The 26,463-nt window shown below is 40.6% G+C and overlaps 2 protein-coding genes across 7 annotated transcripts in view; one reads left to right on the forward strand and one right to left on the reverse strand.

The window, feature by feature from the left end:
- The window catches only part of frmpd2 (FERM and PDZ domain containing 2), a 44,909-nt gene extending 36,014 nt beyond the window's left edge, over window positions 1-8,895 (reverse strand). The window contains exons 1-9 of one of the 3 annotated variants that reach the window (XM_035997225.1): window positions 8,685-8,895; window positions 8,435-8,562; window positions 4,762-4,886; window positions 4,074-4,237; window positions 3,121-3,186; window positions 2,215-2,394; window positions 1,973-2,048; window positions 660-744; window positions 203-359 (exon numbers count right to left, since the gene is read on the reverse strand). In XM_035997225.1, coding sequence (XP_035853118.1) covers window positions 203-359; window positions 660-744; window positions 1,973-2,048; window positions 2,215-2,394; window positions 3,121-3,186; window positions 4,074-4,237; window positions 4,762-4,886; window positions 8,435-8,544 — 963 coding nt within the window. In that variant the 5' untranslated portion in view covers window positions 8,545-8,562; window positions 8,685-8,895. The remainder of the gene's footprint in view (window positions 1-202; window positions 360-659; window positions 745-1,972; window positions 2,049-2,214; window positions 2,395-3,120; window positions 3,187-4,073; window positions 4,238-4,761; window positions 4,887-8,434; window positions 8,563-8,684) is intronic. The other 2 variants (XM_031297893.2, XM_031297892.2) reach the window with 2 other exon arrangements.
- A 1,439-nt stretch (window positions 8,896-10,334) lies between these two features.
- mapk8b (mitogen-activated protein kinase 8b) overlaps window positions 10,335-26,463 on the forward strand; it is a 45,975-nt gene continuing 29,846 nt past the window's right edge. For 2 of the 4 annotated variants that reach the window (XR_004896301.1, XM_031297894.2), the window contains exons 1-3: window positions 10,338-10,633; window positions 18,724-18,903; window positions 23,846-23,975. Coding sequence is in view for 3 of the 4 variants with exons in the window: in XM_031297894.2 (XP_031153754.1) it covers window positions 18,782-18,903; window positions 23,846-23,975 (252 nt within the window). In the remaining variant the exon portion in view is untranslated. Of the gene's footprint in view, window positions 10,634-18,723; window positions 18,904-23,845; window positions 23,976-26,463 lie in introns of all 4 variants that reach the window. The other 2 variants (XM_031297896.2, XM_031297895.2) reach the window with 2 other exon arrangements.

The following is a 26,463-nucleotide window of genomic DNA, read 5'->3' on the forward strand; positions in this document are numbered from 1 at the left end:
GTGTCATGACACAGTCATGTGTTCATGACAGTGTCATGTCACTCTTATGTAGATACCTTCATGTAAAGTGTTACCTATTATTTATTTCTTCCCAGAATGAATTGTCATTCACAGTATGATCCTATAAGATACTGTGACATTTTAGCTGTAAATTTACATCAAAGGTTTACAGTCATTAGGGAACATGGATAATCTGGCCCACCTTCACCTTCTTGTCATTCAGACTCATCGTGGACTCGAACTGTGCGAGGGATCTTGAGTTGGCATTTCGATTGCCATCCATGTACGGACTGCAGGGGCTGCGGTTCAGCTGCTGCCAGCGGTCGTAATTCTCCCTTTGTTGACCTCCTGAGGGAATCCTGGGAAAAATGAGTTTTCCATTCTCAGTCTGATGGGAGTCGAGATCTGTCATGACACGATGGCTCAAACATCACACATTTCATTTCATTCTCCTCTGAGGGTTTTGTATTCCCAGCACCGTCTTTTTACTTTTTCCCTCATTGTTTTATCATTAAAGCACATATCAAACTTCACTTGAATTTAGTTTATTTTGAAGTAAAGATATATTTATACTGTGTCTTCTTACTGTAAAATGGATTTATGAGAATGTCTGATGAACTAAAAAAAAAGTCTGTTATAAGGTGTGTAATGCTTCCTACCCTGTGGGCTCGCATGGATACGATGCTCCGGAGAATGTTTGTGAAATCTTCTTCAGCGCAAATGTTGAGTTACTAAAAGAGCTTCCTGAAAAACAAATTGGTATACAATATTATAGCTTTTGCAAGGTAGATATCTAAAAATGTCTTTCTGTGTTTTTTGCTGAGAGTTAGATGAGAAGATTGATACCACCCTTATGTACGTATGCTAAATATGAAGCTAAACAGCTATTTTGTTGTGAACCACGCTAAGCTAACCAGTCGGCTAAAGACTGGAAGTAGGGGGAAATGGCTAGCCTGGCTCTGTCCAAATGTAAAGAAATAAAATGGCTAGTAGCTAGTAAATACAGTATGCAAAAATTGGCAAGCTTAAGATGCGCTGGTAGATGGTAGGCTAGCTGTTTCCCCCCTGCTTCCAGTCTTTATGCAAAGCTAACTGGCTGCTGACAGAAATGAGGGTGGTATATGAAGTTGCAGCCAGCAGACAGTTAGCTTAGCTTAACACAAAGTCAAACTAGCTAGCCTTGGCCTGTCCATAAGTTAAAAAATCAACCTACCAGCACCTCTAATGCTCATTAATTAAGACATTTTATATATATATATATTTCTGTATGGAAAGATGTAAGTGTAAAAAATGGGAGAATAGGCTATATGTGCCGGTGACTATTTCCTGGCTGGGAGCAGTGTCTTTTATGGCACTGTTTCCTGTAAATCTCACTAATTTACACCTTTGGGTTTTTGTATTGATTTAAAAAATGAGATTAAACGTGACCCGTGTTAATTTCTTCACCTATTGACAGAGCCAAGCTAGCTGTTTCCACCTCGCGGTGGTAGCTTCATATTTAGCATACAGACATGAGAGTATCAGTCTTTTCATCTACCTCTTGGCAGAGAACGCCAATAAGCCTATTAACAAAAAGGTCAAACTATTGCTTTAAAGTAGGGCTGGTTTTGTTAACTATTGTCAACATTATATCAAAATGTACATATCGTTAAACCAATGGCCGAACTGCGTTATGGCAATATCTACGTCGTTTGGATGACGATTTACGTTGTGATTGTTGCACGTTATGTTCATTTTCCACTAAAGAAAAAGTGTTTAAGTCACACAGGAGTATACACAAATAAAGTTTTCCACTTGGTTATTTAATATAGATTATTTACTTATTGAATTACCAGAAAAAATACCATATCGCGATATTGAACACAGCTACACGTAATTTACAGAGCAGATATGTATGCTGTAGCAGACGGAAAAATAATGCAATTTAATTTCAATTAGACTTTAAATCTGTCAGAAGGGATCAGTTCCTTACTGTGCAATCTGTCCCTGATCATTTGACTGCGGTCCGTTAGCCGGGATCCATTTTCAGCCATGGACACATGATCAACCTGCAAAGACATCACTGTCCAGCTCAAGGAAACAAGCAGAGAGTTTGTGCTATCAGTAAACTTAACAAAAATGTAAAAAAAAAAAAAAAACTACTCAAAACCAAACATAACTTCACCTAACCCGCTAAAAACCGAACCAACACCATCCACTCATCCAGCCACTCACTGAGTTTCTGTAGACATCTTCTACCAGCTGCCTGACGAGCCGTTCAGCAGGAGGCAGCATGGAGGCCTTGTGGTGAAGCTCACAGGTCTCTAGCACTGTCAGGAGGTCAGTCCGTCGGACCACCATGTCCTCGCACATGCTCAGCAGCAAACCCTCCAGCTCTGCACTCAGCTGGACCGGCTGGGAGCAAACAAGTGACAGCAAAATGAATCATGTGTAAGTAGATAGATAGATAGATAGATAGATAGATAGATAGATAGATAGATACTTTAATGATCCCCAAAGGGAAATTCAAGGTCCCAGTAGCTTACAGACATCATACACATACATCATAAACAGGATGATAAAATAACAAAAGAAAAACAAATCCACATGAATAATATGGACAAGAAAAGATACTAAATAAGAAATCCACATGAATGTACTAAGGGATGTATAAGCATGAGACACTTGCAGTGACAGGGCGGGTAAGGTGCTCTATGGTAAGGTGCTCTATGAGAGTGTGTATCATGGCTGTAGTGCAAATAAGTCTAATAGTGCAAGGAATGTGGACATAGTAATATAAAAACTATATAGCAGTGCAAGGATAAAGTTAAAAAAAGACAGCATTACATATGGGCATTTTATGGAAATAAAGTGGACAGTAGGATATACACAAATCAACAGTCAATATTAGAGGTTTGAAGTAATAGGGTTACAGCCATTGTTCAAGTATTAAGTCAGACCTCAGTCCAGGCTGGGGGAAGGAGGGAGGGAGGGAGGGAGGGGATGTGCATATGGGCTAATATAGCCAGTAAACAGTGTAAGCAGTAAACAGTTGGCCAGTGGACAGTCAGTACATAACTAACTAGTAATATACTGTATAAGAATGAGTTTGAGCAAGAGATAGACGAGGGAAGAAAGTACCTGGTTTTGAGGTAGGTGATAATCAACACACCAATAAAGAGTCATCCCCAGTGAGTACACAACCATCTGAGGAGAGCAGGACAAGGTCGTGATTCATTGCTGCTCATATATAAACGGAACTATAAGGGGATTGAAAGGGGACTAGTGCTACTTTATGCAATTAACTGATGTGATGAAAGGGTTAAGGACTCCTATCCAAACAATGCACTACGCAAAAACCAACAATGTCTCCTAAATCATTGCGTTCATACAACAAACTGCATTCTCAATTACGTTTTGAGGGAAAATATATCTTCTCATGTATTATACGCCCACGTACCAGCCACAGGCGCACTTTGTGAAATGGTCACCGTTTTGAACACTTCAAGGGCGTAACTTTGGGTTCAACATTGGGGGGGGTTTGAGATCTCCACTCTTGAGCAAAATTGAAATTTTGAGCACATCAAACACTTCATTTTCTGCATTCTGGTGAATTTTTCTGCAACAATTTGTGCCTTTTCCTTAATGGTGCAAATGTCTTAATTTATGTAAGACATTTCTAAAATTGTGGGCTAATTAAAAATAGCAGGTTTTATGGATCTGACTTCTTCATATTAATGATGGTCTGGTTCTCAACATTTTTAACTTGTGTCCTCTTAAGATAAAGCAATTTCTCCATAAATCAATAAACCCTTATATTATGACCCTTTCATAGGTTTAATAATGTGTGTTTTTCCCTATCAGATGAGTAATTTTTAGAAGCCTGCAGTGACTAAACTACCCAGTAGTTCACAACCAAATAGCAGTAACACATAAAGAAAAGACAGCAAAGTAAGCAAGTTTTTCAATCTGTTCTTATCCTATTAAACATCTTATGACCCCAAAGATGTATCTTGCGACCCGTTTTAGGGGTCCCAACTCCCAGGGTTAGAACCACTTGGTACATTTCGTACCAGATGTCCGAGTTTTCCAACCTTTTCGGCTGCAGTCCTGGTGGAGGCAGCGTGCCCCTGCTGGATCTCCGGAGCTGTGAAGGAGGCCACGTCTTCATATTGGGCGCAGCTCTTGAAGGCCAGACTCCCATTGGCTGACAGTAGCACCGAGCCTGGACTCAGCACACTGCACATGTTGCCTGAACCTAGACAGAGGGCAGAACACAAACTGCAACATTAACTAACTCAAAGGGGTTTCCTTACTTTCTCTTGCGCTATTTGGTTGAGCAAGTTGTTTCAATCTTTTATCAGAATACAACATAGAAAATCTGCTTAGAAATATAGGAAATATTGAATAGGATAGAACAACACAATATTATTCTGCTAAATAAAACATCCCATTCATTATTAGTTTCACTTGTTTTCATTTTAAACAAATGGTATATCCGAATACAATACACATTTCTAAGTCTGGTCTGGTCATGGTATCAGAATTTTGGATAGTCATCATGGAAACAATAATTGGTCATGTGACAAGGGCAGAACAGGCAGCCAAACGACAGTACTCTGATCCAATGGAAATCACAATTGTCACATTGACAGCACTCTAGCCACATGGATTGGAGGGGGGGGGCGGTGCCACCCCGTGCCCCCCTTCTAGCCCCGCCCCTGGCCCTGTGCACGGAAAAAGGGTGGAATTGGGAGGAAATGGTAACTAATAAGTGGTTACCTCTTTTGGAAATATCCAGTAAGGCCTCAGTGGTGGCTAGCAGCAGACACCAGACCTCATCTTCATCCAGTGGCGAACCCCGGGCCTCCAACACTTCTGCCAGGGTTACAAATGTACCCATCCTGCTGGAAAACATTGCTTGCATTGCATGTTAATGGGAATAACACAACATAGTACATTACAGGAGGAGTTGTGGCAAGTGTCATGTCTTAACAAGCAGGCTGAATGTCCTCATGGGGGGCTGGAATGCCACTATTCATCCGACACGTTGAACGTTTAAAGGTCACTGGTCGGAGTTTGAGACAGACAAGATTAAGGTTTAGTGGAATTAAACTACTTACTACATCTAGCTTTACATAAAAAGGAACTAGCAAACACGCAGAATGGAGAGTTTCAACAGCTTTAACACAGGTTCCTTTTTGTTTTACCAGATTAATGACTATAAGATTCCAGGAAGCGGCAGTTTTAGTTTTTTAAAGATTAAGAAAAAGAAAAGACAATACGTTTGTACATTATGTGTCTTTTTGTAGTTTGTTCAATCAAATTCTTTTTTTAAATTCCATATACTGCTCAGTGGAGTCTGTAGGATCGCTTTATGGCACAATACAGAAAGAAGAACAAATGAATTAACATTACCTAAGTAGCATAAGTATTAGCATGGTTCAGTAACCACAGGAAGTTGAGTTTTCCATAATTGTTTTTGCAATCAGATTAACATCTGGATGTTGCCTCCAGGAAGCGTCTAGAAAATAATCATCTTATTCCTTCTCATATTGGAGGATAAGGGAAACGGAAGAATGTTTTTGGCATTTATTGTTTCCATGTTGAGAACTTAACTTCTTTATATCTTACTTTAGTTTATTTGACTGAATGTACTACCTCAAATGCTGGCATTTCTGCTGTTTAGACACTTTATAGTACATGCATGTATCCATCTCACTCTGTGACCATTCTGACACACAAACAGAATTAAAACACTGACAGGCACAAGCATGTCTGGTGACATCATGGGAAATTGCCAAGTAACCCAGCTCTGTTAATCAGGTTATGTGTACTTCATTCAACCAAAACAACCTGGGGTGAAATCAGTAAAGGCCTTGTTCACAGCAGACATATTGACTTGTCATAGCAGGAAAAGCACGGTTTACTAGTAGGGCTGCACGATTATGGCCAAAATGATAATCCTGATTATTTTTGATAAATATTAAGATCACAATTATTAACCAGGATTATTTATTGATTTTAGCGACAACATATTTTTTTTGCCCCTTCACATTTAAATAAACAGAGCACTGCTTTTAATTCCATGTTGTGCTACATTCCTGCATTAAAATAAGTAGGGCTGGACTATATATAAATTTGTTCGTTGGCTAGGTATTCAGTTTTTCATTTTGTGATTCGGATATTCTTTTTTTTTTGTTGCTCTCACTAGCAATATTAGCTGCTCTGTTTTAACAATGTTAAACTGAAAAAAAATGTGTATGCAGGCTGAAATTCACAATGTTGTTCTGTCAGGATTAAGCCGCTAGCTAAACATCTGCTAGCCGCTAGGCTAATTTTATGGTAGCCGACCGTGGCAAACGCGTTACAATGGGCTAAAACGCTTCCATTAGGAGAAACAAGGACTCTGGTGGGAGAAACGTGCTGCAAATACAGAAACAACCTAAAGTAAAAAAACTCACAAAAAAAAACCCCAAAACACATGCAACATAAAAACGTCACATATCCAGTCAACACAGCAGAAGTTTCCTAAGCCATCTGAATTTACAACATGACATGGCAGAGATTACATAAGGACTTGATTTTCCTTCTTGTCTTCGTAAAACAGAAAATAAAATGTATAATCAGTATCACTCAGGAATATGAAAGTGTATTTGTTCCACACCAGACAACCTTTTGACAACCTTATTTTTAGGTTCATAAAATGTACAGAGTTCATGAATATGTCAGATATTACTAGTGACATTCCTGTAATCTTACGTCTGCTGATGCCAGTGTGTTAATCAGTGTGGATGCACACATTCTTGTGTTATAGTTATGTTTTTGGTTTTTGGTGTGGACGGCCCTAACATTAAGCCTATATGGTCAGCCGATGGAGAGGGTGTCTGAATTTAAGTAGGCCTAACTGGGTCTATGGCTAGATAGCAAGTATACATGAAAAGTACATATCAAACACTTAGAAACAAAATGCAAAAAAGTCATACTGTAAATCTATTATAAAATGTGGCCGGGGGCAGGCAAACAGGCATTAATTGAGACTTATAGGGCGATGTCAATAATAGATTATGGTTGTATACTATAACTATACTACTATAACTTACTATGTAAGACGTCACTGCAAAAAGTGGATTGACTACAGTATAGCATTACATTTATATATAGGAGCTATTGAGTCAACCTCCATTAATGTAGTAGGCTAGAAGCAGGAGACGCCACTGGAGTTAAGAAGAGAGAAACTCACACAACATACTGTTTTTTTTGTTTTTTTTACTTGGCCTCCTTTTTGTATATGATTTGTATTTGTTTTTCTGCATTAGTGACGTCACCCATTGATTTGAAGCCTCGAGTTTGGCAATTTGGCTGTCGCCATCTTGGTTGTTTTGAAACCAGACGTGAAGATTTTTGGACGAGAGGGTGGAGCTGGTGAGGATGACGTGGCCAAGCCAGTGTCATGTATGGTTGCAATTGTGCTGCGCTAAGCTAAATGCTAAAGAGGAAAAGTTGCCGATTCTGAAGCGAGTCATCTGGCAGAGTTTTACCGGCAGGTTAATGTGGACCTCCGGGTACTGGCACCATTCATTTGCATGTACGGTTAGTACAGAAATTTGCTGCAGCTAATGCTAGCACTAGCTAGCTAGCCTTGGTTGACAAGGTGCTACCGAACGCTGAACAAGACATTTTTCGGCGGCCAAAATGTTCCAATTAACTTTAATGAAGTGAAAACACACAGTGAGAGGATCTAAGTTTAAAAAAAATACAGACAACCCCCAAAAAAAAGTTTTTGTTTGCCCTGGTCGGCCACCGTATAATGTATACAGTATAATTATACACTGAAACACTGCAGCGCTATGCCATCAATCTTAGCCGAGAACAGAGAAATGTTTGGCTGAGTCAAGTCATAAACAAGCAGTCTGATGTTGTCTGTGTGATTACAGGTGATTTAACAGTGAAGAGCCTCGCTTAATGCCACTGCTGGCGCGGCAGTGGCTGGCTGAGTCCTTCCCGAGTCATGCTGAGCACACGTTTTAAACATCAATATGGCAGTCGATCATAGTCATTTAATTGTGGGAAGCCAAAATCGCGATCATGATTAATATTTGATTCATTGTGCAGCCACAGTTACTAGTAATAAGGTGGCACTGTTCTCTTTAAGTGTCCCAGCAAGTCAAGGCAGTGTGACGCTAAGGCAGCATGCTGCTACCAGGACCATAAAACTGAAGCAGCTGAATGGAATCCAGCCATCGTTCATTTTATTATTTACACCTGTGCTATTGCTACCGTGACATGCCAAAATATCTTATGTGAAAAATGTCTTCTGTGAAAAAATGACCGTTATTTGAATAGGCCTAGTCAAATTAGTGGGCATAACAAATACAAGTACCAAAAATGTTTTCAAAATGTGTAAGTGTTATTGACCAGGCAGGTATAAGTGTTACTTTGTGTTGTTTGTTACCTTGATTTATCCAGAGAAATCTGGCTTAGCAGACAGGCTCTTTGCTTCTTACTCTGTGTGAGTTTGAGTAAATGGTTTGCTGCTTTGCACAGGAGCACGCTTAGTCTCATCCAGTTTTATTTTATTTTCTACATCCCAGATGGAAATTGTGTTGTTACAGCAGCAGCATACATAAAGGACCCTGTGAGTCTGCAAACACACATTTCTAAACCTACAGGTGGTTTGATGAGTTATGCATTATGCAGCCTACCTTACTTTATCCAGTATCTGAAAAGATTCTGCTTAGGTTTCTTCAGACATCCGCCACTCTGAACCTAATCCTTCTTCCTCCTATGCATCCTCTGCTGCCATTCCACCCACATAGCGTCAACTCCTCATCACAGATCAATCGTCTCCAAACAAAGGACACATCAGCTCCGTAACATGATTTGCTCTAACTAATGATGTGGTGTTTCTTCTTTTTGCGTCATTTTTGAACTATTTTTAGACTAGGGGACATAAGAACATAATTGGATTTGCAGGGCAAGCTAACGGCAGATGGGGCAGCAAAGGACCAATCCATTGTGTTAATCTGAGGTTTCAACCACAACGGACACAATAATTGTCCCGCTTTCCATTAGTACCTTACAAAGATTAAGTTGATTGGCAAATATACATGGCTTTGTGAATAACCAGATACCATGGCTTTTTATATCCTCCCACCTGTGCCTCCCAGTGCTTGAAAAGCATTCGAAATGTTCATCAAAGTGATGTGATGTAACAAGTAAAATGTTAGGTCTGAGGTGAGAAAAACTATGTCAAAAGTGATCTAAGAGTATAAATCCTTATGACGGGTGCTGGTCCTGCTTTTTTGCTTTTTGGTGTGCAAACGACGCGCCAGTTATTTGCAGGTAAGAGTGTTTTTTGTCTACATACTTGTACACATAGGATATGCTGACCCACCACTTCATCCCAATACACCTCTTCAAGAGAGGGTTTATCAGGTTGCCAGATTTACACCTGTCCTTTACAGCCCAAGGAATAATGAACACACTGACCGGTGGATGACATGGTAATGCCTGCATGTGCCTCTAGCATAAGCTTTCATAAGGGTCAGAGTTGACGCCTACGATAATGGTTAAACACACTAACTCCCATATGCATATCTGGGTGCTGAATTCTCAAAATCTGGTGCAGAAAATCATCAGTACAACACTTACAAGATTTAGCCTATTTTCAATATAAAATCTTAATCTAAACAGTAGCTGTCAGATAAATGTATAGGTCTATAATAAAACACAAATAAGTAACATACAGGTACATCCTAATTGTAATTAGGCTAGTAGATTAGGCCTACTTAAGTGCATAAAGTAGCCTACATAAAGTTGTAAATAAAAAGCTTTATGGTCTTCAAGGTAGAAATTACTTAATTTGCAGTTTATAAACTGGAAACTGAGTGTATGTAATCTACCAAATAAAATTAGGCACTCCAATTTTGAACTCAAATGTTAATAAAAATAAGTTGCAGGCTACATAAGCCAACCTCGTACTTAAAACTAATGTAAACCATGATTTGGTAATGTTAGCAATAACAGTACAGTACACCTGCTATCTCATGTGCAAGCTTGTTAATAACATACTTTGTATATATGTATTTTGGTATATATTATGTATACATTTTTTTAACATTCACGCATATTTATGGGTGAATGTTAAAAAAATTTATACATAATATATACCAAAATACATACAATACAAAATAAATGGCACTATCTTCCCGTTGTATGGCACTATCTTCCCGTTGTATGGTTTTATTATACATCCATGGTTCTATCGGGTTGTATGCGGTGTTATTTCAAAACGTTGCAAAACCGTGGCTTCCGCTTTCCCGGAGCGGCTGCCGGAAACGCGCAGGCGGTCTTGAACGTCCCCCTGGTCCTCATTGTGCAGCCGAGGAAACATCGCAAGGTTTCGACGACGTTGGTATGAAATGGCAGAAACTGCTTGTGTCACGGAAGCACACAGATTAGGTTACGTAGAAGCTACACATGTATTTTGCAAAGACCCAGGCCTGCTAGTGTGAGGGAAACGGGAGCGTATCCGGAGGACAAAGGAATTAAAGAGCTGTTTTTCTCCACCAAAAAAAAAGCGTCCGGGTTGTGTCTCCAGCAGACAGCAAACGGCGACTGCGGGTCGACACTTGTAATTAACCGGAGAGGGGTAAGCTCGACATATGTATTTTTTCCTTCCTATGAGACATGTTTGACGTGTTATTGTCAATAGTTGGGTGGGGGGGGAGAGGGGTGGGAACAGATAAATTTGGCTCACACACACGTTATTGTAAATAGGTGTTTCTACGATATACATGGTGACCACCACAGCAGGCAGGACAGGTCTGGCCTAACTGGTAAAAGGCAACCAGACTGAGTGGCAACACTGGGAAGCGCACAGTGTAACGTTAACCTATCCATGTCAGTGCTGTGCTACACAGTTACACACACGTTAGCTCAGCTTACACTGTAAACTGTGAACCGGGTGGTGTTGCAAGCCATGGTGGAACTAATGAAAGGTTCAACTAAAACGCTGTGACCTCCAGTCTGTGGTCACCTAAAAACAAATACATCCTCCATTTAAACAGAAATCACCTATCGACGCCTTTGAATACACCCTGGTTTAGCTAATACCAGTTTGCTGATATTTACTGGTCTGATATGATATATCATGTTTCTGATAGCTTGGAAGGTGGGCAAACAAAATTCCTGCACTGTAAACTGAGCATAGGTGGGTTTACACTGGCTATAATACCGTAGCAGCATCTATGTGAATTTGATAACAACACCGAGCAGATCAATATTTGGCTATAGCCTATGCAAGACTGCAGTCTGTCTGATTATGTGTTTTTTTTATTATTATGGGATGTGTTAATAGTCTCACTGACCTGCAAATTGAAAAGTGAATGTGAATATTCTTCAGCGGCAATTGCATAGTGTTGCAGTTGTGACAGCAATCAAATAGTGAACATGTTATCAGCATCTATCTTAACAATAAAGTAAACTAACTTATCAAGCCAGGGGATCAATTGTGTGAGTTTTGTAATCCCTTATATTATCAGTGATATAAATAACTTGGTCTGGGTTATTAGAATTTGTCTGATCACAGGTATGTTCGGCTGAGATTGTCACAGGTTGCAGCTTGTGCGTGTCTGGTGTGTTTGCGTCTTGGTTATCCTCTCTAACATGTTCCTGTAGTCACATTTGGGTGGTGTAGAAGCTCCCAGACTGCATTGCACATTGCTATCAACGTTTTTTTTTCTTCTAAACAACCAGCCAAGAGAACAGCAGTGGTCAGCCAAAAGCAGCAAGAAATCTGATTCCTGCACCTAAAAGCAAAAGGTAGCCCGCAGAGATGGGATTATGAGTCCTGGCTAACACATGACCAGCCCACATTCATATCTTGAGGTCCTATTGGTTGGTACTGAGAGATTTTGGGCCTATCGACTAGTGAACATTCGATAATTTTTTCCGTTTTTCTCAATGGTTGAACCACAGTGCTGACGCGGATATCTTTGTTCCTCCGTGCTAAAATTGAATGTACTGTCTGACTCCTTGTATCCAAACTTCATTTACAGGTCAGCTTATATTACACACAGTTGTATACCATACTTTGCCTTGGTAGGTGTAGTCTATATTCTATATAAGGACAGGCCACTCTGTGGCATGTGCTGGCTGTTCCTCTGTAACCTGGTGGCCAGGACCATAGACTGTAAATAAAACAACAGCATGCCACAGTTCAAACAGACATGGGTGAGTGCAAAGACCGTTTCCTTGAGAAAGAATCTGTCTTTCCTTTGGGATCTTCTCTCGTTCAGATTCTCTTCTGCAAGTTGTGCTTTTTTATTAGTAGTGTTTCTATCCTTGTGCAAATACTGTATGTAGGACTGGGCAATATGGAGAAAATCAAATATCACGATATTTTTTACCAAATACCTCGATATCGATACCGCAACGATATTGTAGTGTTGACTATTGGTGCTTTCACAAAATATTTAAACAATGAGATCTTTGATAAATAATCATCAGTATTGTGGATATAATGACTCAGTGGGAAAAGGCAAATAATAGAACAGTTAAAACAGTCTGGTAAGTTCAGCTTTACTGTAATGCAGCCTTTAAAACCAGGAAAAGACAACACTTATGCCATATTACGATATCCAAAATCTAAGACGATATCTAGTCTCATATTACGATATCAATATAATATCGATATATTGCCCAGCTCTAACTGTATGCTTTGTGCTTACACCTAAATGTAGCCATTTAAATAAGCCTTGTAGTTAAGATTTGCAATTGATCATGTAGGATATGGGGGGGGGGGGGGGGGGTACTGTTTGTTATGGGGGTGTTTCTATTAGAGCCTTAAGCTGCCTTCAGACCAAAAAAAGCTATCTAGATTTTCCGCAGGGTTGTGCGGTGGTGGTAGTGTCATGGAAACGGCCCATTTGTGTGACGTCCTGTTGTGTTCTTTAACCCCCCCCCCGAAATGTAGCACAAGTAGACTTTATATTTCACGGTTGCTGTTTTCCGTCAGATCGTTTCTAGAGCTCGATGTTTCTGACCGCACTTGAAGGCAGCGGAGGAAGAGAGAAAGAAAAGAGACGAGCGAGACAGATGGACTGTGACAGTCAGCTGTTCCTCAAACTCCTGGGCAGTTCGGTGCCTGTGTTTGGTGCTTTAAAACTTTCTTGTGGCAGCGATAGAGGCAGTGATGTTTCCTGTAAGGGATTCTCACACCGCCGCAGAACGACTGACAAGTCTGATCGCCGGTTACATGATTGGCCACCGCAAAGTGAGCGTTGCGTTTAGAGCCCGACCGATAAAGGATTTTTAAGGCCGATATCGATATAAATATTTGGTGATGAAAATCCGATATTCCGATATATCGGCCGATATGTATTAAAAAAAATAAATCCAGAAACGTGTAACAAAACATAAACAGATTTCCCTAACATTAGTTATTTGTATGTATATGATAATGCAGTTTAATAATATTCAATACATTTGATCTACTCAATCAGGGCTAGACAACATAAACGACAGAAAATGGATCAGCACAGAATATTTCCTTGATACAAAAATTTGAAATGTAGCCATACCGACGTTATATTGCTTGACAACATACTAACAACCAGTTAGAGCTGGGCAATATATCGATATTATATCGATGTCGTGATATGAGACTAGATATCGTCTTAGATTTTGAATATCGTAATATGGCATAAGTGTTTTCTTAGTCAGTCTTTTCCTGGTTTTAAAGGCTGCATTACAGTAAAGTAACTGTTGTAACTGTTCTATTATTTGCCTTTACCCACTTAGTCATTATATCCACATTGCTGATGATTATTTATCAAAGATCTCATTGAGTAAATATTTTGTGAAAGCACCAATGGTCAACACTACAATATCGTTGCGGTATCGATATCGAGGTATTTGGTTAAAAATATCGTAATATTTGATTTTCTCCATATCGCCCAGCCCTACAACCAATCCCATTATGGAAACATAGCTATACTATTCATTATTTCTGTTCCTTTTGCAGCCAGATACCACTGGCAAAATAAGATGAGATTTTTGCCGCTGGCTAGAAGAGTCTAGAGATTTGATGATATTTGACATCGGACTGAATAATATGGAAATGCAGGGGTATGAGAACATTAGATAGATCAAGTTTATCATAGCAATAGTAATCATGCAAATAAATTCTTGCAGCTTCGCCTGATGCCTGTTCTACCGTTGGGAAGTAAACAGACAGACAGATGTAGGGTTTTTTTGGGTCTAAATTGTGCCTAAAAAGATCCATTGTTGCATTTAGCCCCTTACTGGAGTGCAGGCGACATGTGAAGGAGGTTGGAATGACATTGACTCTCTATCAGGTGATCATCAAACAGCAGCAGGCGGCGGAGACACAATTTCATCCGTTTACAGCTTGTCAGTCTCGGCTAAGATGCTTCGGAACCTTTTCTCATTTGGATTCAGTCACGACAAGCGGTGTAAAATATATTTTCATTAGTATTATATACGATGCTGTCGTTGGTACCTGTGTTTCTGTGCCGCACAGAGCCGTCACATCAGGCCAGCTAAAGCTGCATGTGCCGTTTTTGTGTGTCGAAATCAAGTGGAGTCTTTTTTCGAAGTGTTGGTAAAATAAAATAAGCAAAAAGGAACGGTACAGCAGAGTAGGTACAGTGGCATGAGGAGCCAGAGGTGGAGTGTGGGGAGAGTCAGGGTGGGTTCCCGGGCCTTGTTGATAAGGCTAGCGGCAGGAAGGAAAGCTGGCAAAAAAATAGCCGACACTGTTAATGCGTAAATCACAACACTTATCAATGTCACTTCCCCCATCAGTCAGGCACAAGATCTGACCATAATTACATTTGTGCTTTCCATAAACTCTCGTGGCTTTAGCCTATTATTTCAGTTGCAACCCTGGCAGTATAAAAAATATGAAAACATAATTCAAACCATTGTGCGCGTTGGCAACACACGGCTCAAGAAGCAGACAAATCGCCTATACGTAATTCCCTCCGCTGAAAATCGATATCTTTCATAAAAATGCCCATCAGGGAATGTTAACGGGGTTGTTGGTCTCTAAATGTTTAAGCTTTAATGAGCGCACCTCTCTCTCTGCGCACCACCGGATCTTCTAAGAACGGTGACGCCGTTATCAGTCGAGTATTGATTGGTCAGTAGGCGGTGCTTTTACACCGGTTGATCTCTAATCTCCGACTTAACCTGCTCCCGACCAGGTTAGGTGTTCAGCATAAGTTACCACGGCGATTTAACCCGGCAACAAGTGGTCCACCGTTGTGATACACAAAACCCTGGGTTGAACCTGAAGTTACCTCGTCAACGCCAAATCTTGCTTCGTGGTACAGGCCTCTGGTTGGGGTTAGGGTTAGTTAGATAGTTTGGCTTCGCTTGAAGCATCTCAGAAGAGGACTGGTTGGGCTGGGGTGTGTTTGTGTGAATTTGTTTAGTAAGCATAGTGTCACAAATACATGTATTTGTGTTCCTGTATCTGTAAGAGTTAGAGTGTTTGCTTGGGTAAATGTATTTCTCGAAACATTTCTCAGTAGTTCTCTTGCTGTAAGATATAATAACTGAGTTCAGGCTCTTTTCTGAACCCTTTTATTTATCCTTGCAGATTGTTGACAAGTGTCTCCAGCGATAGACAAAAGATGACGTGGACGAAAATGGAGCATACGTAAGAGCCACGGTCTGAAGAAAACATACACCGAAGAATAGGAAGATGGGTGTTGCGGAGAGGAGAGGGCTGTATAGGCTATGGGATGCTGAAAGGAAGGGGGGTGGGTGGGTAAGCGGCAGTCAGAAAAATCCAGAGGTCAGGTCACGGTCCGCGGAACGTGCAGCTATCATCACAAAGCCGACCTCCTCAGCAAAACGTTCCAAATTCCACTAATGATTCGTCGACTTCAGGCGCAGCATGAAACCCAACTTCCTGCTTGCCTCTCTCTCTCTCTCTCTCTCTGCCTGGATCATCCCTCCATCGCCCCGGCTTTTGGGTTTTATAATCATTATAACTGATGAGCTAGCAGTGAGATGACATTTATACTGTACCATTGCACCCATTGCACACATGAGCATATCTGCGCTCAGTGGGGTCGATCACTACTAGTGCAGTGTTTCCCCATGGTTTACTGGGGGGGGGGGGGGGTGCTAACCCACTTAACTACAACATTACAGAACAGTAATGGACGGATTTGGCGGCGCGGCATGCTGGGATCCCATTGCAAGATGGACGTTTGCAAATATCAGTCTTATAGAGCCAGGAGTATTTCCTCTCTGACAGCCATGATGGATCAAAGCCTGCCCTCCTGGCCGTGCAGCTCATCAAACGAACTGCATTCTTAATTCGTCACATAGTACAATGTAGTGAAATAGAATTGCTGCATTTAACCTCTAATAAGTATTAGGAGCAGTGAACAGCTATACATACAGCATCCGGGGAGCAAGTTGGGGTTCAGTGTCTTGCTCAGGGACACTTTGACACGTGACCATAGGAGCCTGGGATTGAACTGCCAGTCTTGTGGTGGAGGGGGGCAGGGGGACCACTCTACCTCCGACCCACAAGCCACCCCAAAAAACAGATGGGGGAGGGGCTCTCACCAGCCAGCCTGCCAGCCAGTCTCTGCTAATCGTAGTGGCAGGAGGGGGGGAGTTGAGCTGAGTCATGGATGTATTATAAGACCTGGATGCGACGTTAATGGCCGAGCCCCGTTCATTCCTATGAGAGCTGCTCAGTCGCCAAACGCCAAAAAAAGTTTCGAAGCTCCCGGGTTTACTTCTGTGATTATGTGACCGCTGACTATGCACAGTGGTGTTTCTCCCGCTGGCCAGTAGACTTTACATTCTGGTGACGTCACAGGTTTGATGGGGAAATGCGTTCTGGCTCTCAGAGGGATTTTTCTTTGCAGTATCGCCAGTGGCCACTGGACAAAATCAGCAGAAAGGCTGAGCGCTGTTTGTGGGGGCCTGGTGCAGCTGTATCAGCAGGCAGGAGAGCTGCTAGTGCTCTGGCCAGGACTAGCTTCCCTTATATTAGCAGAAAAGCTTCTAGCATCCTTAGCACTGTCTCCAGATCCAGGGTAGGTGCGTTTTCTAGCGAGTTGTTCCCATACCAGTATCAGAAATGTCTCTCCACACTGCCTAAAATATCGAAAGCAGTGGGTATGTGAACATATGCACCGATTCCACGTAATTTAGCCCTGAAAACAAAAATCTACCTTAGGGTTAGAAGTATACAGCTGTTAAAACATAATAATATATAGTAGTGCTGTCAGTTAAACACCTTATTAATGGCGTTAACGCAAACCCATTTTAACGGCGTCAATTTTTTTATCGCGAGATTAACGTTTTTTTTGGGCCTAGCAAACTTTGTAGTTTTTTTCACATGCTGTTGCAACAACTGGTAACGTTAGAAAAACTACAATACCACACCGGATCTAGCTAGACCGGAAACAAAACAACAGGCACGCCGCACACAGGCACACTTGTTTGGGCTTGCGATGCGAGGTGGCCAAAGAGTAAGTTTAAGTTTGTAAGTTTATTTGATTAGGACAATGCACATTAATCAACATTTCTGTAAATGCGCCAGTGTTAGCCAGTCGCCTAATTTTCAACTGTAGTCCTAATTACCTAGCATGCATGTCTTTATGGTGGGAAGAAACCGGAGTACCCGGAGGAAACCCATGCAAACACGGGGAGAACATGCAAACTCCAAACAGAAAGGCCCGGAACGACCTGGATTTGAACCCAGAACCTTCTAGCTGTGAGGCAGGAGTGCTAACAGCAGTAACAGTAGAGTAGTAGGCTAACGTTACGTTTTGAGTGGCTGGCGAGCGTGAGACGTCGAAATGGATGCCAATAAGAATCTGAATGGAAAGTTTACTTTTAAAAAGTTGCCAAATGGTTCCATTGACAAGACCGAAGTGATCTGTGTGTTTTGTCGTTGTGAACTGAGCTATCATCGCAGCACGTCCAGTCTGAAATACCACTTGATGGCCAAGCACACAGCTGATGCCAATTCTCCGCCCCCTCGTCAAAGTCAGGCCGATACACTTTTCCATGTTGATAAGAGCATTAAAATGAGAAAAAATAATGGGACAAAAAGAAATCTAGGGACATTTAGAATAGATAAAAATGTGCGATTAATTGCGAGTTAACTATGACATTAATGTGATTAATCGCGATAAAATATTTTAATCGTTTGACAGCACTAATATATATATATATATATATATATATATATATATATATATATATATATATATATATATATATATATATATATATATATTTATTTATTTTAACACACTGCTGTCGAATCGGCATTTGGTATCGGCGAATACACAATTTCAGGTATTGGTACTGGAAGGAAAAAATGGTATCGGAACATCTTTATTAAAAAAAAAACCGCAAATATTTTGTCCTGAATTTCAAAAGTTTGGGATCGTCGTCTGTCCATCTTTGGTTTTAGAAGGATGAATTACTGTTCTTTGGAAGCTTTTATTACACTTACAGCAAGGTTAGGATTTGTCGTCAACTCGAGTAATGTTATCTTTATTTCACCCAGGTAGGCACATCAGCTTTTTGATGAGTGGAAAAAAAAAAATCAAAATGTCTTACCAGTATTTTAGGAATCTCTGCATTTTAGTTCAGTGTGGATGTGTCAGCTGCTGGAATGAAAAGTGTGATATTAACTTCTAACGACGTCTGTTTCTCTTTGCAACCCTGCAGGTCTTGAGAGGACAGCCCCATTGAATGCTCAATCATAGCGTTTGTCCAAGGCTTCACCATGAACCGGAACAAGCGTGAAAAGGAGTACTACAGTATAGATGTGGGCGATTCAACTTTTATGGTTTTAAAGCGCTACCAGAACCTCAGACCCATCGGATCGGGAGCACAGGGAATCGTCTGGTGAGTCAAAGTCTCGATCTCAGGAATAGGGGCTTGCCATAAAAATGAAAAAAGTGAATGCTAAACTCCCAAGTCCCACGAATTTTCAAAATATTATGATATCACAAAATACTACTCAGTGTTTAATCTTAAATCAATGTATTGCTCTTTTCACATCTTGTTTTCTGACCTCTCGTTGAACTACAGGAGCAGTTATTCCTGTCACTTAAAGCAGCCATATTATGCTCATTTTCAGGTTCATAATTGTATTTTAAGGTTGTACCAGAATAGGTTTACATGGTTTAATTTTCAAAAAACACCATATTTTTGTTGTACTGCAGTGCTCTCTCTCACTGCTGCAGATCCTCTTTTCAGCTGGTCTCTGTTTTAGCTACAGAGTGAGACCTCTTTTCTTCTTCTTCTTCTGTACTATCTTTGATTGCACTGCACATGCCCAGTAGCTCAGATGTAGATCATGTCAGCTAGCTAGCTCCATAGACAGTAAAAGAAAGGCTGTTTCTACAACTTCGGTCAGTTACAAGGCAGGATTAGCTGGGAGACTTCTAAATGAGGGCGCACATGGAAGTAGTTCTTTTGTAGATTATGGTGAACTTGTGTGTGTTGTAGCAGTGCTTTGCTACTGAGAACGAGGTAGCATGCTAGCGTTAGCATGCTAGCGTTAGCATTAGCGTTAGCATGCTAACGCTACGAGCTAATGGTTGCGGTTAGCCTGCTCGTTTCGGCTTGTGACGTCACAAGCCGTGCCGATTTTGAACAGCTCACCCAGAGACTGAAGGCAGGACACATTCAGAAACCGTATCTCACTCTAAACAGCGTGGATGGATTTTTTTCAAAGTTTGTATGTGTGTGGAAGCACCAGAGACACAACATAACACCCCAAATCCCAGAAAAAGTGATTTTTTCATAATATGGGCACTTTAACATTTTTTTTTTTTTTTTTTTTGTCCACCAGCCAAACGGCTAGCGAATGTTCAAATTTTACAAGCCACTCAAATAGTTCAACAATACGTTTTTGGCTGGTGAGTGAAGGAAATCTACCCGCCGTTTGCATATTTGATCAGCATTTGGCTGGAGGCCGGTGCTAATTTTGAGCCCCGCTTACATAATTTTGAAAGCTAAAACGTGATTATGAATGTATTAATGCTATTTCTACAGAGTTATGACTTACTGTATGGCTGTGTTTTGTCAGTCATGTGGATGAGGTGTCTGGAGTGGCTCACGTGTCTAAAACAACCTCTAAAAATCGATATATCAGTCCGAAAGGGTAGTAACTGCAGAATCGGACGTTCCGCATTGGAACTGTCGGGTGAGGGAACATTTGATGGACGCTCCGGCTGCAGCGCTTGCTCTTTGCCAGCTGTCGGCTCTGAAAGTCGATGAGATCAGATGTTACAATATAAAACATAAGTTGCATGCAACGCAGAAACGGATGCATAACGTAGTGTTTGTTGACAGTGCAGTTATGGCATGTGTTCCCTGTGGATTTCTGTAGATGTGAGAGGATTTAGGCAAAGGTGGGGTGTTGAAATGAGTTTGAATCTGAACCCCAGAATCACTCAGGTCCATGTCAGGATTAGTTCCTGTATGTAATATTATCATATCATATATATATATATAACAACAGTTGGACCATGATGGCACGAGGGCCTATAATCAGTCTATCCCTAACAGCGATATTACTTGCGATAAATAAACAGATATTAAAGTCTACGCAGTTCTGCATTTCTGCTGCTTTCAGTTGAATTTAAAACAAATGAAAGGAAATCATTTCCAACTTTGTTATTGAACAAATTTGAACATTGAATTGAATATGAAATGCCCCACTTAAAGTACTCATATTATGCTCATTTCCAGGTTCATAATTGTATTTAGAGGTTGTACCAGAATAGGTTTACATGGTTTAATTTTCAGAAAACACCATATTTTTGTTGTATTGCACATTGCTGCAGCTCCTCTTTTCACCCTGTGTGTTGAGCTCTCTGTTTTAGCTACAGAGTGAGGCATCTCACTTCTGTTCCATCTTTGTTGGGAGTCGCATATGCGCAGTAGCTAGGTAAGGACTACTAGCCAGTCAGAAGCAGAGTATGAGGGCGTGCCACGCTAGCAGCTAGGCGAGCATTATAACGTGTGTTACAAAGTGACGTACGTTTGTCTCTGAAGTAAAGGCTGGACTACAATAGAGCTGTTTGGAGCAGTTTGTGAACAGTGTTTTCTGTTGGAGATGGTAAGTCCTTTTGGGGTGGACTTTGGGCTTTTTCTCTTTATATCCTATTACATGCACAAAAAAAGATATTTAACCCAATACAGGAAAGGGGAAAAGCAAAAAAGCATAATATGAGCACTTTAAAAAAAGAATTTTAAAGTGCAGTTTTCTACGGATATTTTCTTTCAACTAACACAAAAAGTCTCTGGGTGTCTTTTGCGATATGTCGCAGTCTTTCGCAATGTGTTTATTGCGCCAGTTGATATTGCAGTGACGATTAAAAAAAACCTGATAGATTGTGCAGCCCTAGTTAAACATCCATCACCCCAGTGATTGATTGATTGATTGATTGATTGATTGATTGATTGGGCCATCATTTTTTTTTTTTAAATGAATGGCCAAACTAATCCCAAATAATGCTGGTCCAGTTCTTGTATCATAAGCTAAGCATGAACTCCTCTCTGGGCCTCATACCGTGTAGGAACTGCACATCAGTGTCAGTCGAGATTTCGCCATGCTTCCCTTGCATTGGCTTTAACTTTACAGGATCCTCAAGACATTTTTGTAAAAAATTATGTTTTTTTTTGGAATCCTCAATTTGCCACAGATCCAAGGGAACAGGCTGTCCAGCTGTCTCGGGTTTTTAAACAGGAACATATGCTGAGTGACCAGAAGAGTAGAAACCCGTGTACAGTGAAATCCAATCCAACACGACCACGCCGTAGTGTTGCAAGGTGTTTCTAATATTTCTGTTCCTCCTAGGACAAAGCCACGCCGATGACATTGGATACAAATGTTGTTTTTTAACCACGTTATTGTATTACGATGTAGTAAATTTTCTGGAAACTCATTTTGGAGATAAAATAACGAGACAGGAATGTATTCTTTTAGGCTTCTATGTGAATCGTCAACCAATGTATATTGTCACATAAATGCAACAGTCCTGTAAAATACCATAAAGCAGTCCTGCTTATTGATTGGCCCACACTGATCTAATACAACCAGACATATTAAAGGGATTTTATATATATATATATATATATATATATATATATATATATTGATAAATTATATATTTCTGCATACAGTAGGCATATGAGTTGGGCAAAATATTAAAAACACCCTTAAATATGGTCCAATACAGGAACACCATAAATTACAGCCAGTACATTACAAAATGTGCCATAGACTTTAATCAACAAACACGTTACGTCTGTATGAAAGGGGTCCCTTTAGTGCTGAACCCACAAATAACTGTCACCTGACTCAACGGCTCGCAACTTCACTGTCAACTTTACACTACCTGCGCAGCACTAGAAATCTTTACATTTCTGTGCATTGAGTTGTCTCAGAAATACTTGAGATCGACAACACAATTGTCTCTAATTATTACTTTTTTGTAAACAAATTAAAGTTTTGACTGAATTCCAGGTTACATCTTTTGGTTATGTCACTGTTATGTGACCTAGATAATGTACTAAAGCAGTAACCGTCACTGTTATTCAGTACTTAGTGACTAACTAGACTAGTGTCAGACAGCAGCCTGTGACCAAAAAGCACAGACTTTAAACAGCAATACATTAGGCTTCTAGCTAATGTCTCCTTCTGATTCTAAAGCATGGCGGTATGTCTCGTCCTGCACCTTGTCGTGTGAAACCAGCTACCAAACGCATCAAAGGTTTAAAGCAATCCATCGATATTATATCGACAGCGATATTTGAGGCTGGATATCGTCTTACATTTTGGATATCGTAATTGTATCGTGATTTGACACACTTTTTCTGGTTTTAAAGGCTGCATTACAGTAGCTGAACTTAGCAGACTTACTAGCTGTTCTATTATTTGCCTTCACTTAGTCATTGTATCCAAATATCATTGTAGCCCCATTATTATTTGTATACAATGTGGATACAATACACGTGATTATTTATCAAAACTCTCATTGTTAATATTTTGTGAAAGCACCAATAGTCAGCCCTACAATATCGCCGCAAGATCGACATCGATGTATTTGGTCAAAAGTATCGCGGTATTTGATTTTCTCCATATTGCCCAATCCTAGGTTAAAGCTTTAGTGCGTAACTTTTTGATATTAATGAACGTCCGTTACATTCAAGCCATTGCCAAATGAGTTGCTACAAAGCTGATTAAGCCTATCAGCTCCACACAGCTCTCTCTGTATTTCTCAGTACGGCTATGTTCAGAAGATTGGGTCGTCCGGTGACTTTCGCGCGCAAAAACTCGAGTGAAGATAAATGACCTCTTCTGAAGAGGCCATCATGTTTTTTTTTTTAATCCTCCGTGTCCTCCTTGGCTACCAGCAACTGCGTGGAGGATGGGGGGTTGCGCGATCACAGAAGGCTTGCGTCATGTGGACGTGCCGACAGTGTTGTTGTCATTACTTAGAAACGACGCACTGTAGCTTTAAGTATCAGTGTGTAAAACATATTCCTGTGGTCCTCAGATAAGTACTACAACACGTTTACGCACTTTAAAGTACAATATGTGTTGTTTATGTTTATGTCAGTGCATTTGATGTCAATATGTGAGGTATATGTGTGCATTGTGTTGTTATGTTGGGGCACTGTTGTCAATTGGGTGGTATATGTGGGCACACCAAGACAAATTCCTGTCAACTGCACTGTTGGAACGGCTTATAAACTTGAACTTGAAAACAAAACAAAAACATATGTCATTGTTTGACTGAGTTTTTTTTCTGCTTTCATTTGTTCCAAACAGTTCAGCTTATGACCACAACTTGGAGAGGAACGTCGCCATCAAGAAGCTGAGCCGGCCGTTTCAGAATCAGACTCACGCCAAACGGGCCTACAGGGAGCTGGTGCTCATGAAATGCGTTAACCACAAGAACGTAAGAGCTTGACTTTCTCTGACATTTTGTTTTGAGCATTTCTGTTGTGTTTCTAGGGCTGTGACGGTATAAAATATGTTGGTCCCGATTGGGTTCTCTCACGATACATGGGTGCCGAATAGATTTGTATTGCAATTTACAAAATACATCTTTACTTTCCTATAGGCCTGGGTATCGGCAATGATTTCCTGAATCGATTCGATTCACACGGTCCCGATTCGATTACATTTTCGATTCAACATCAATTAGGCAAGGGAAGTTTCAGCTACGATGCCAAGTTTGCTTGGTCAGAAAAGAGATTCTCGGAGAACTTATGCTGTAAATTGTACAAGCACAGAGCAACCCTGAAATCTTTTTTTTTTTTTTAAATGCACCAGAGGCCTGTACTACGAATCAAGATCAACATGTCCTGGATTTCTTTCAGTGATCCGGCTTCACCTAACCTAACAACCGCGGTCCCGCATAACCTGTATCACGACGCTGGTTATCAACTAGTTCAGTCAACCCAGGTTTTTCCAATCTAGAGACGTGCGCGTTCACATAAAAGAGGCGGTGTTTGCGCACCACGACCAATCGCAAACATCTACCAGAGCTGCATCTTTTAAACAAGAAGAACAAACTATAATTCTACATAAATATGAAGAACACAGACACGGTTTTACAGGCAAAACGCAGGAAGGAAAGCTGGCAAAAAAGCCGACGCTGTTATGCGTAAATCACAACGTTTAGCTTATCAATATCCAGTGGTGTAGTCTACGTGATAGTAAGCTCCAGGATTTCCATATACTCACTTAAAAATGCCCAATGACACGTAACAACATACTTTCCATTATATGTTTGATATATTTTCAATTGTCATCTGTGCTTTTTTTTTCACATAGGCTCAATGGAGGTATTTCACCATAAATTGGTGCATAAAAGTGTATCGGAATGCAGGAAATGAAGTCGTTGATGCTTAAAACTTCCCTGGGGGAGGACACCCAGACCCCCCACTATGATATGCCCCCCTCCTCCCCCAAAGGCAGATTCTGGCCAATATACAGTACACCCACTACAATACATTAGACTAAACTGGTCACTTCCCCATCAGTCAGGCACAAGATATGACCATATATAATTACACTTTTGCTTTCCATAAACTGTCGTTGCTTTAGTCTTTTATTTCAGTTGCAACCCCAGCAGTGGTGCGCGATCATGAGAGAAAATAAAAAAAACATAAAAACATCATTTAAACCGATGTGCGCATTGGCAACACACGGCTAAAGAAGGCAACAAATAGCCTATAAGTAATTCCCTCCGCTGAAAATCTATATCTTTCATAAAAATACCCATCAGGGAATGTTAACGGGGTTGTCGGTCTCTAAATGTTTTAACTTTTATGAGCGCACCTCTCTCTCTCTCCGCGAACCGAGCTCCAGCTGATCTTCTAAGAACGGTGACGCCGTTATCAGTCGAGTATTGATTGGTCAGTGGGCGGTGCTTTTACACCGGTTGATCTCTGATCTCCAACATAACCTGCTCCCGACCAGGTTAGGCGTTCAGCATAAGTTACCACGGCGATTGAACCCGATCACAAGTGATCCACCTTCGTAGTACAGAAAACCCTGGGTTGAGCCTGAAGTTAGCTCGTTAACGCCAAATCTCGCTTCGTAGTACAGGCCTCAGGTTAATATTTACATTAGGAATTTAACCCCCCAAAAAGGATGTCAATTCACCACGTCCATAGTGAAAAGGCATATATTCAAAAAACTATTTCGGGATTGAATTAATCGATATCAGAACACTCACACAAAGATCAATTTTAATTTAGGAGAATCAATTATTTTAACCCGGCGCTGCTGTCATACAGTGGCATAAGTTTACACACCCATGCTAAAGTTGACTAATCTGGAGATTGACATGATTTTATTTCAGTTAGCCTAATAGCTGGTTTGATTTGCATTGAGAGATGATTTTATGGAAAGTACCCCATGCCAATCTCTAGGTATGGTGAAGGGTATGTGATGATGTGGGGCTATTTTAATTCCAAAGGCCAAGGGAACTTTATCAGGATGCATAGTATCCTGGATCCATGAAATAACTGGCCTTTAAAAATAAAAATCTGCCTCTATGGGAATTTAACATAGGGGTGAACTTACTTATGCCCCCTGTATTTTAAGGAAGAACCTTTATTTATTTACGATACGTTATTTATTCACAAAGAAAATTGGTGTCCTTAAAGGTTGGATTTTTCCTCATTTTTTAATTAAGGCATTAAGATGATTACATCTGGGTTTAAATGCACAACGTTGTTTCCGAGTTTAAATTCGTCAGCATGTAATGTGATGAACAAGCATGTAGGAGCAGTGAATCTCCAACAGAAGTAGTAGGGGACACTTGGATGGAGCACAGCTTGCCCCTGAGGAGAGCTCTGCAAAATGAAAACTAAATCAATGTGAACATCAGTCTTGTCCTTGTGCGTCCGTTGAAATTGTGCTGCATCAGGCTG

The sequence above is a fragment of the Sander lucioperca genome, chromosome 22 (genome assembly GCF_008315115.2).
Source record: "Sander lucioperca isolate FBNREF2018 chromosome 22, SLUC_FBN_1.2, whole genome shotgun sequence".
Lineage (NCBI taxonomy): Eukaryota > Metazoa > Chordata > Actinopteri > Perciformes > Percidae > Sander > Sander lucioperca.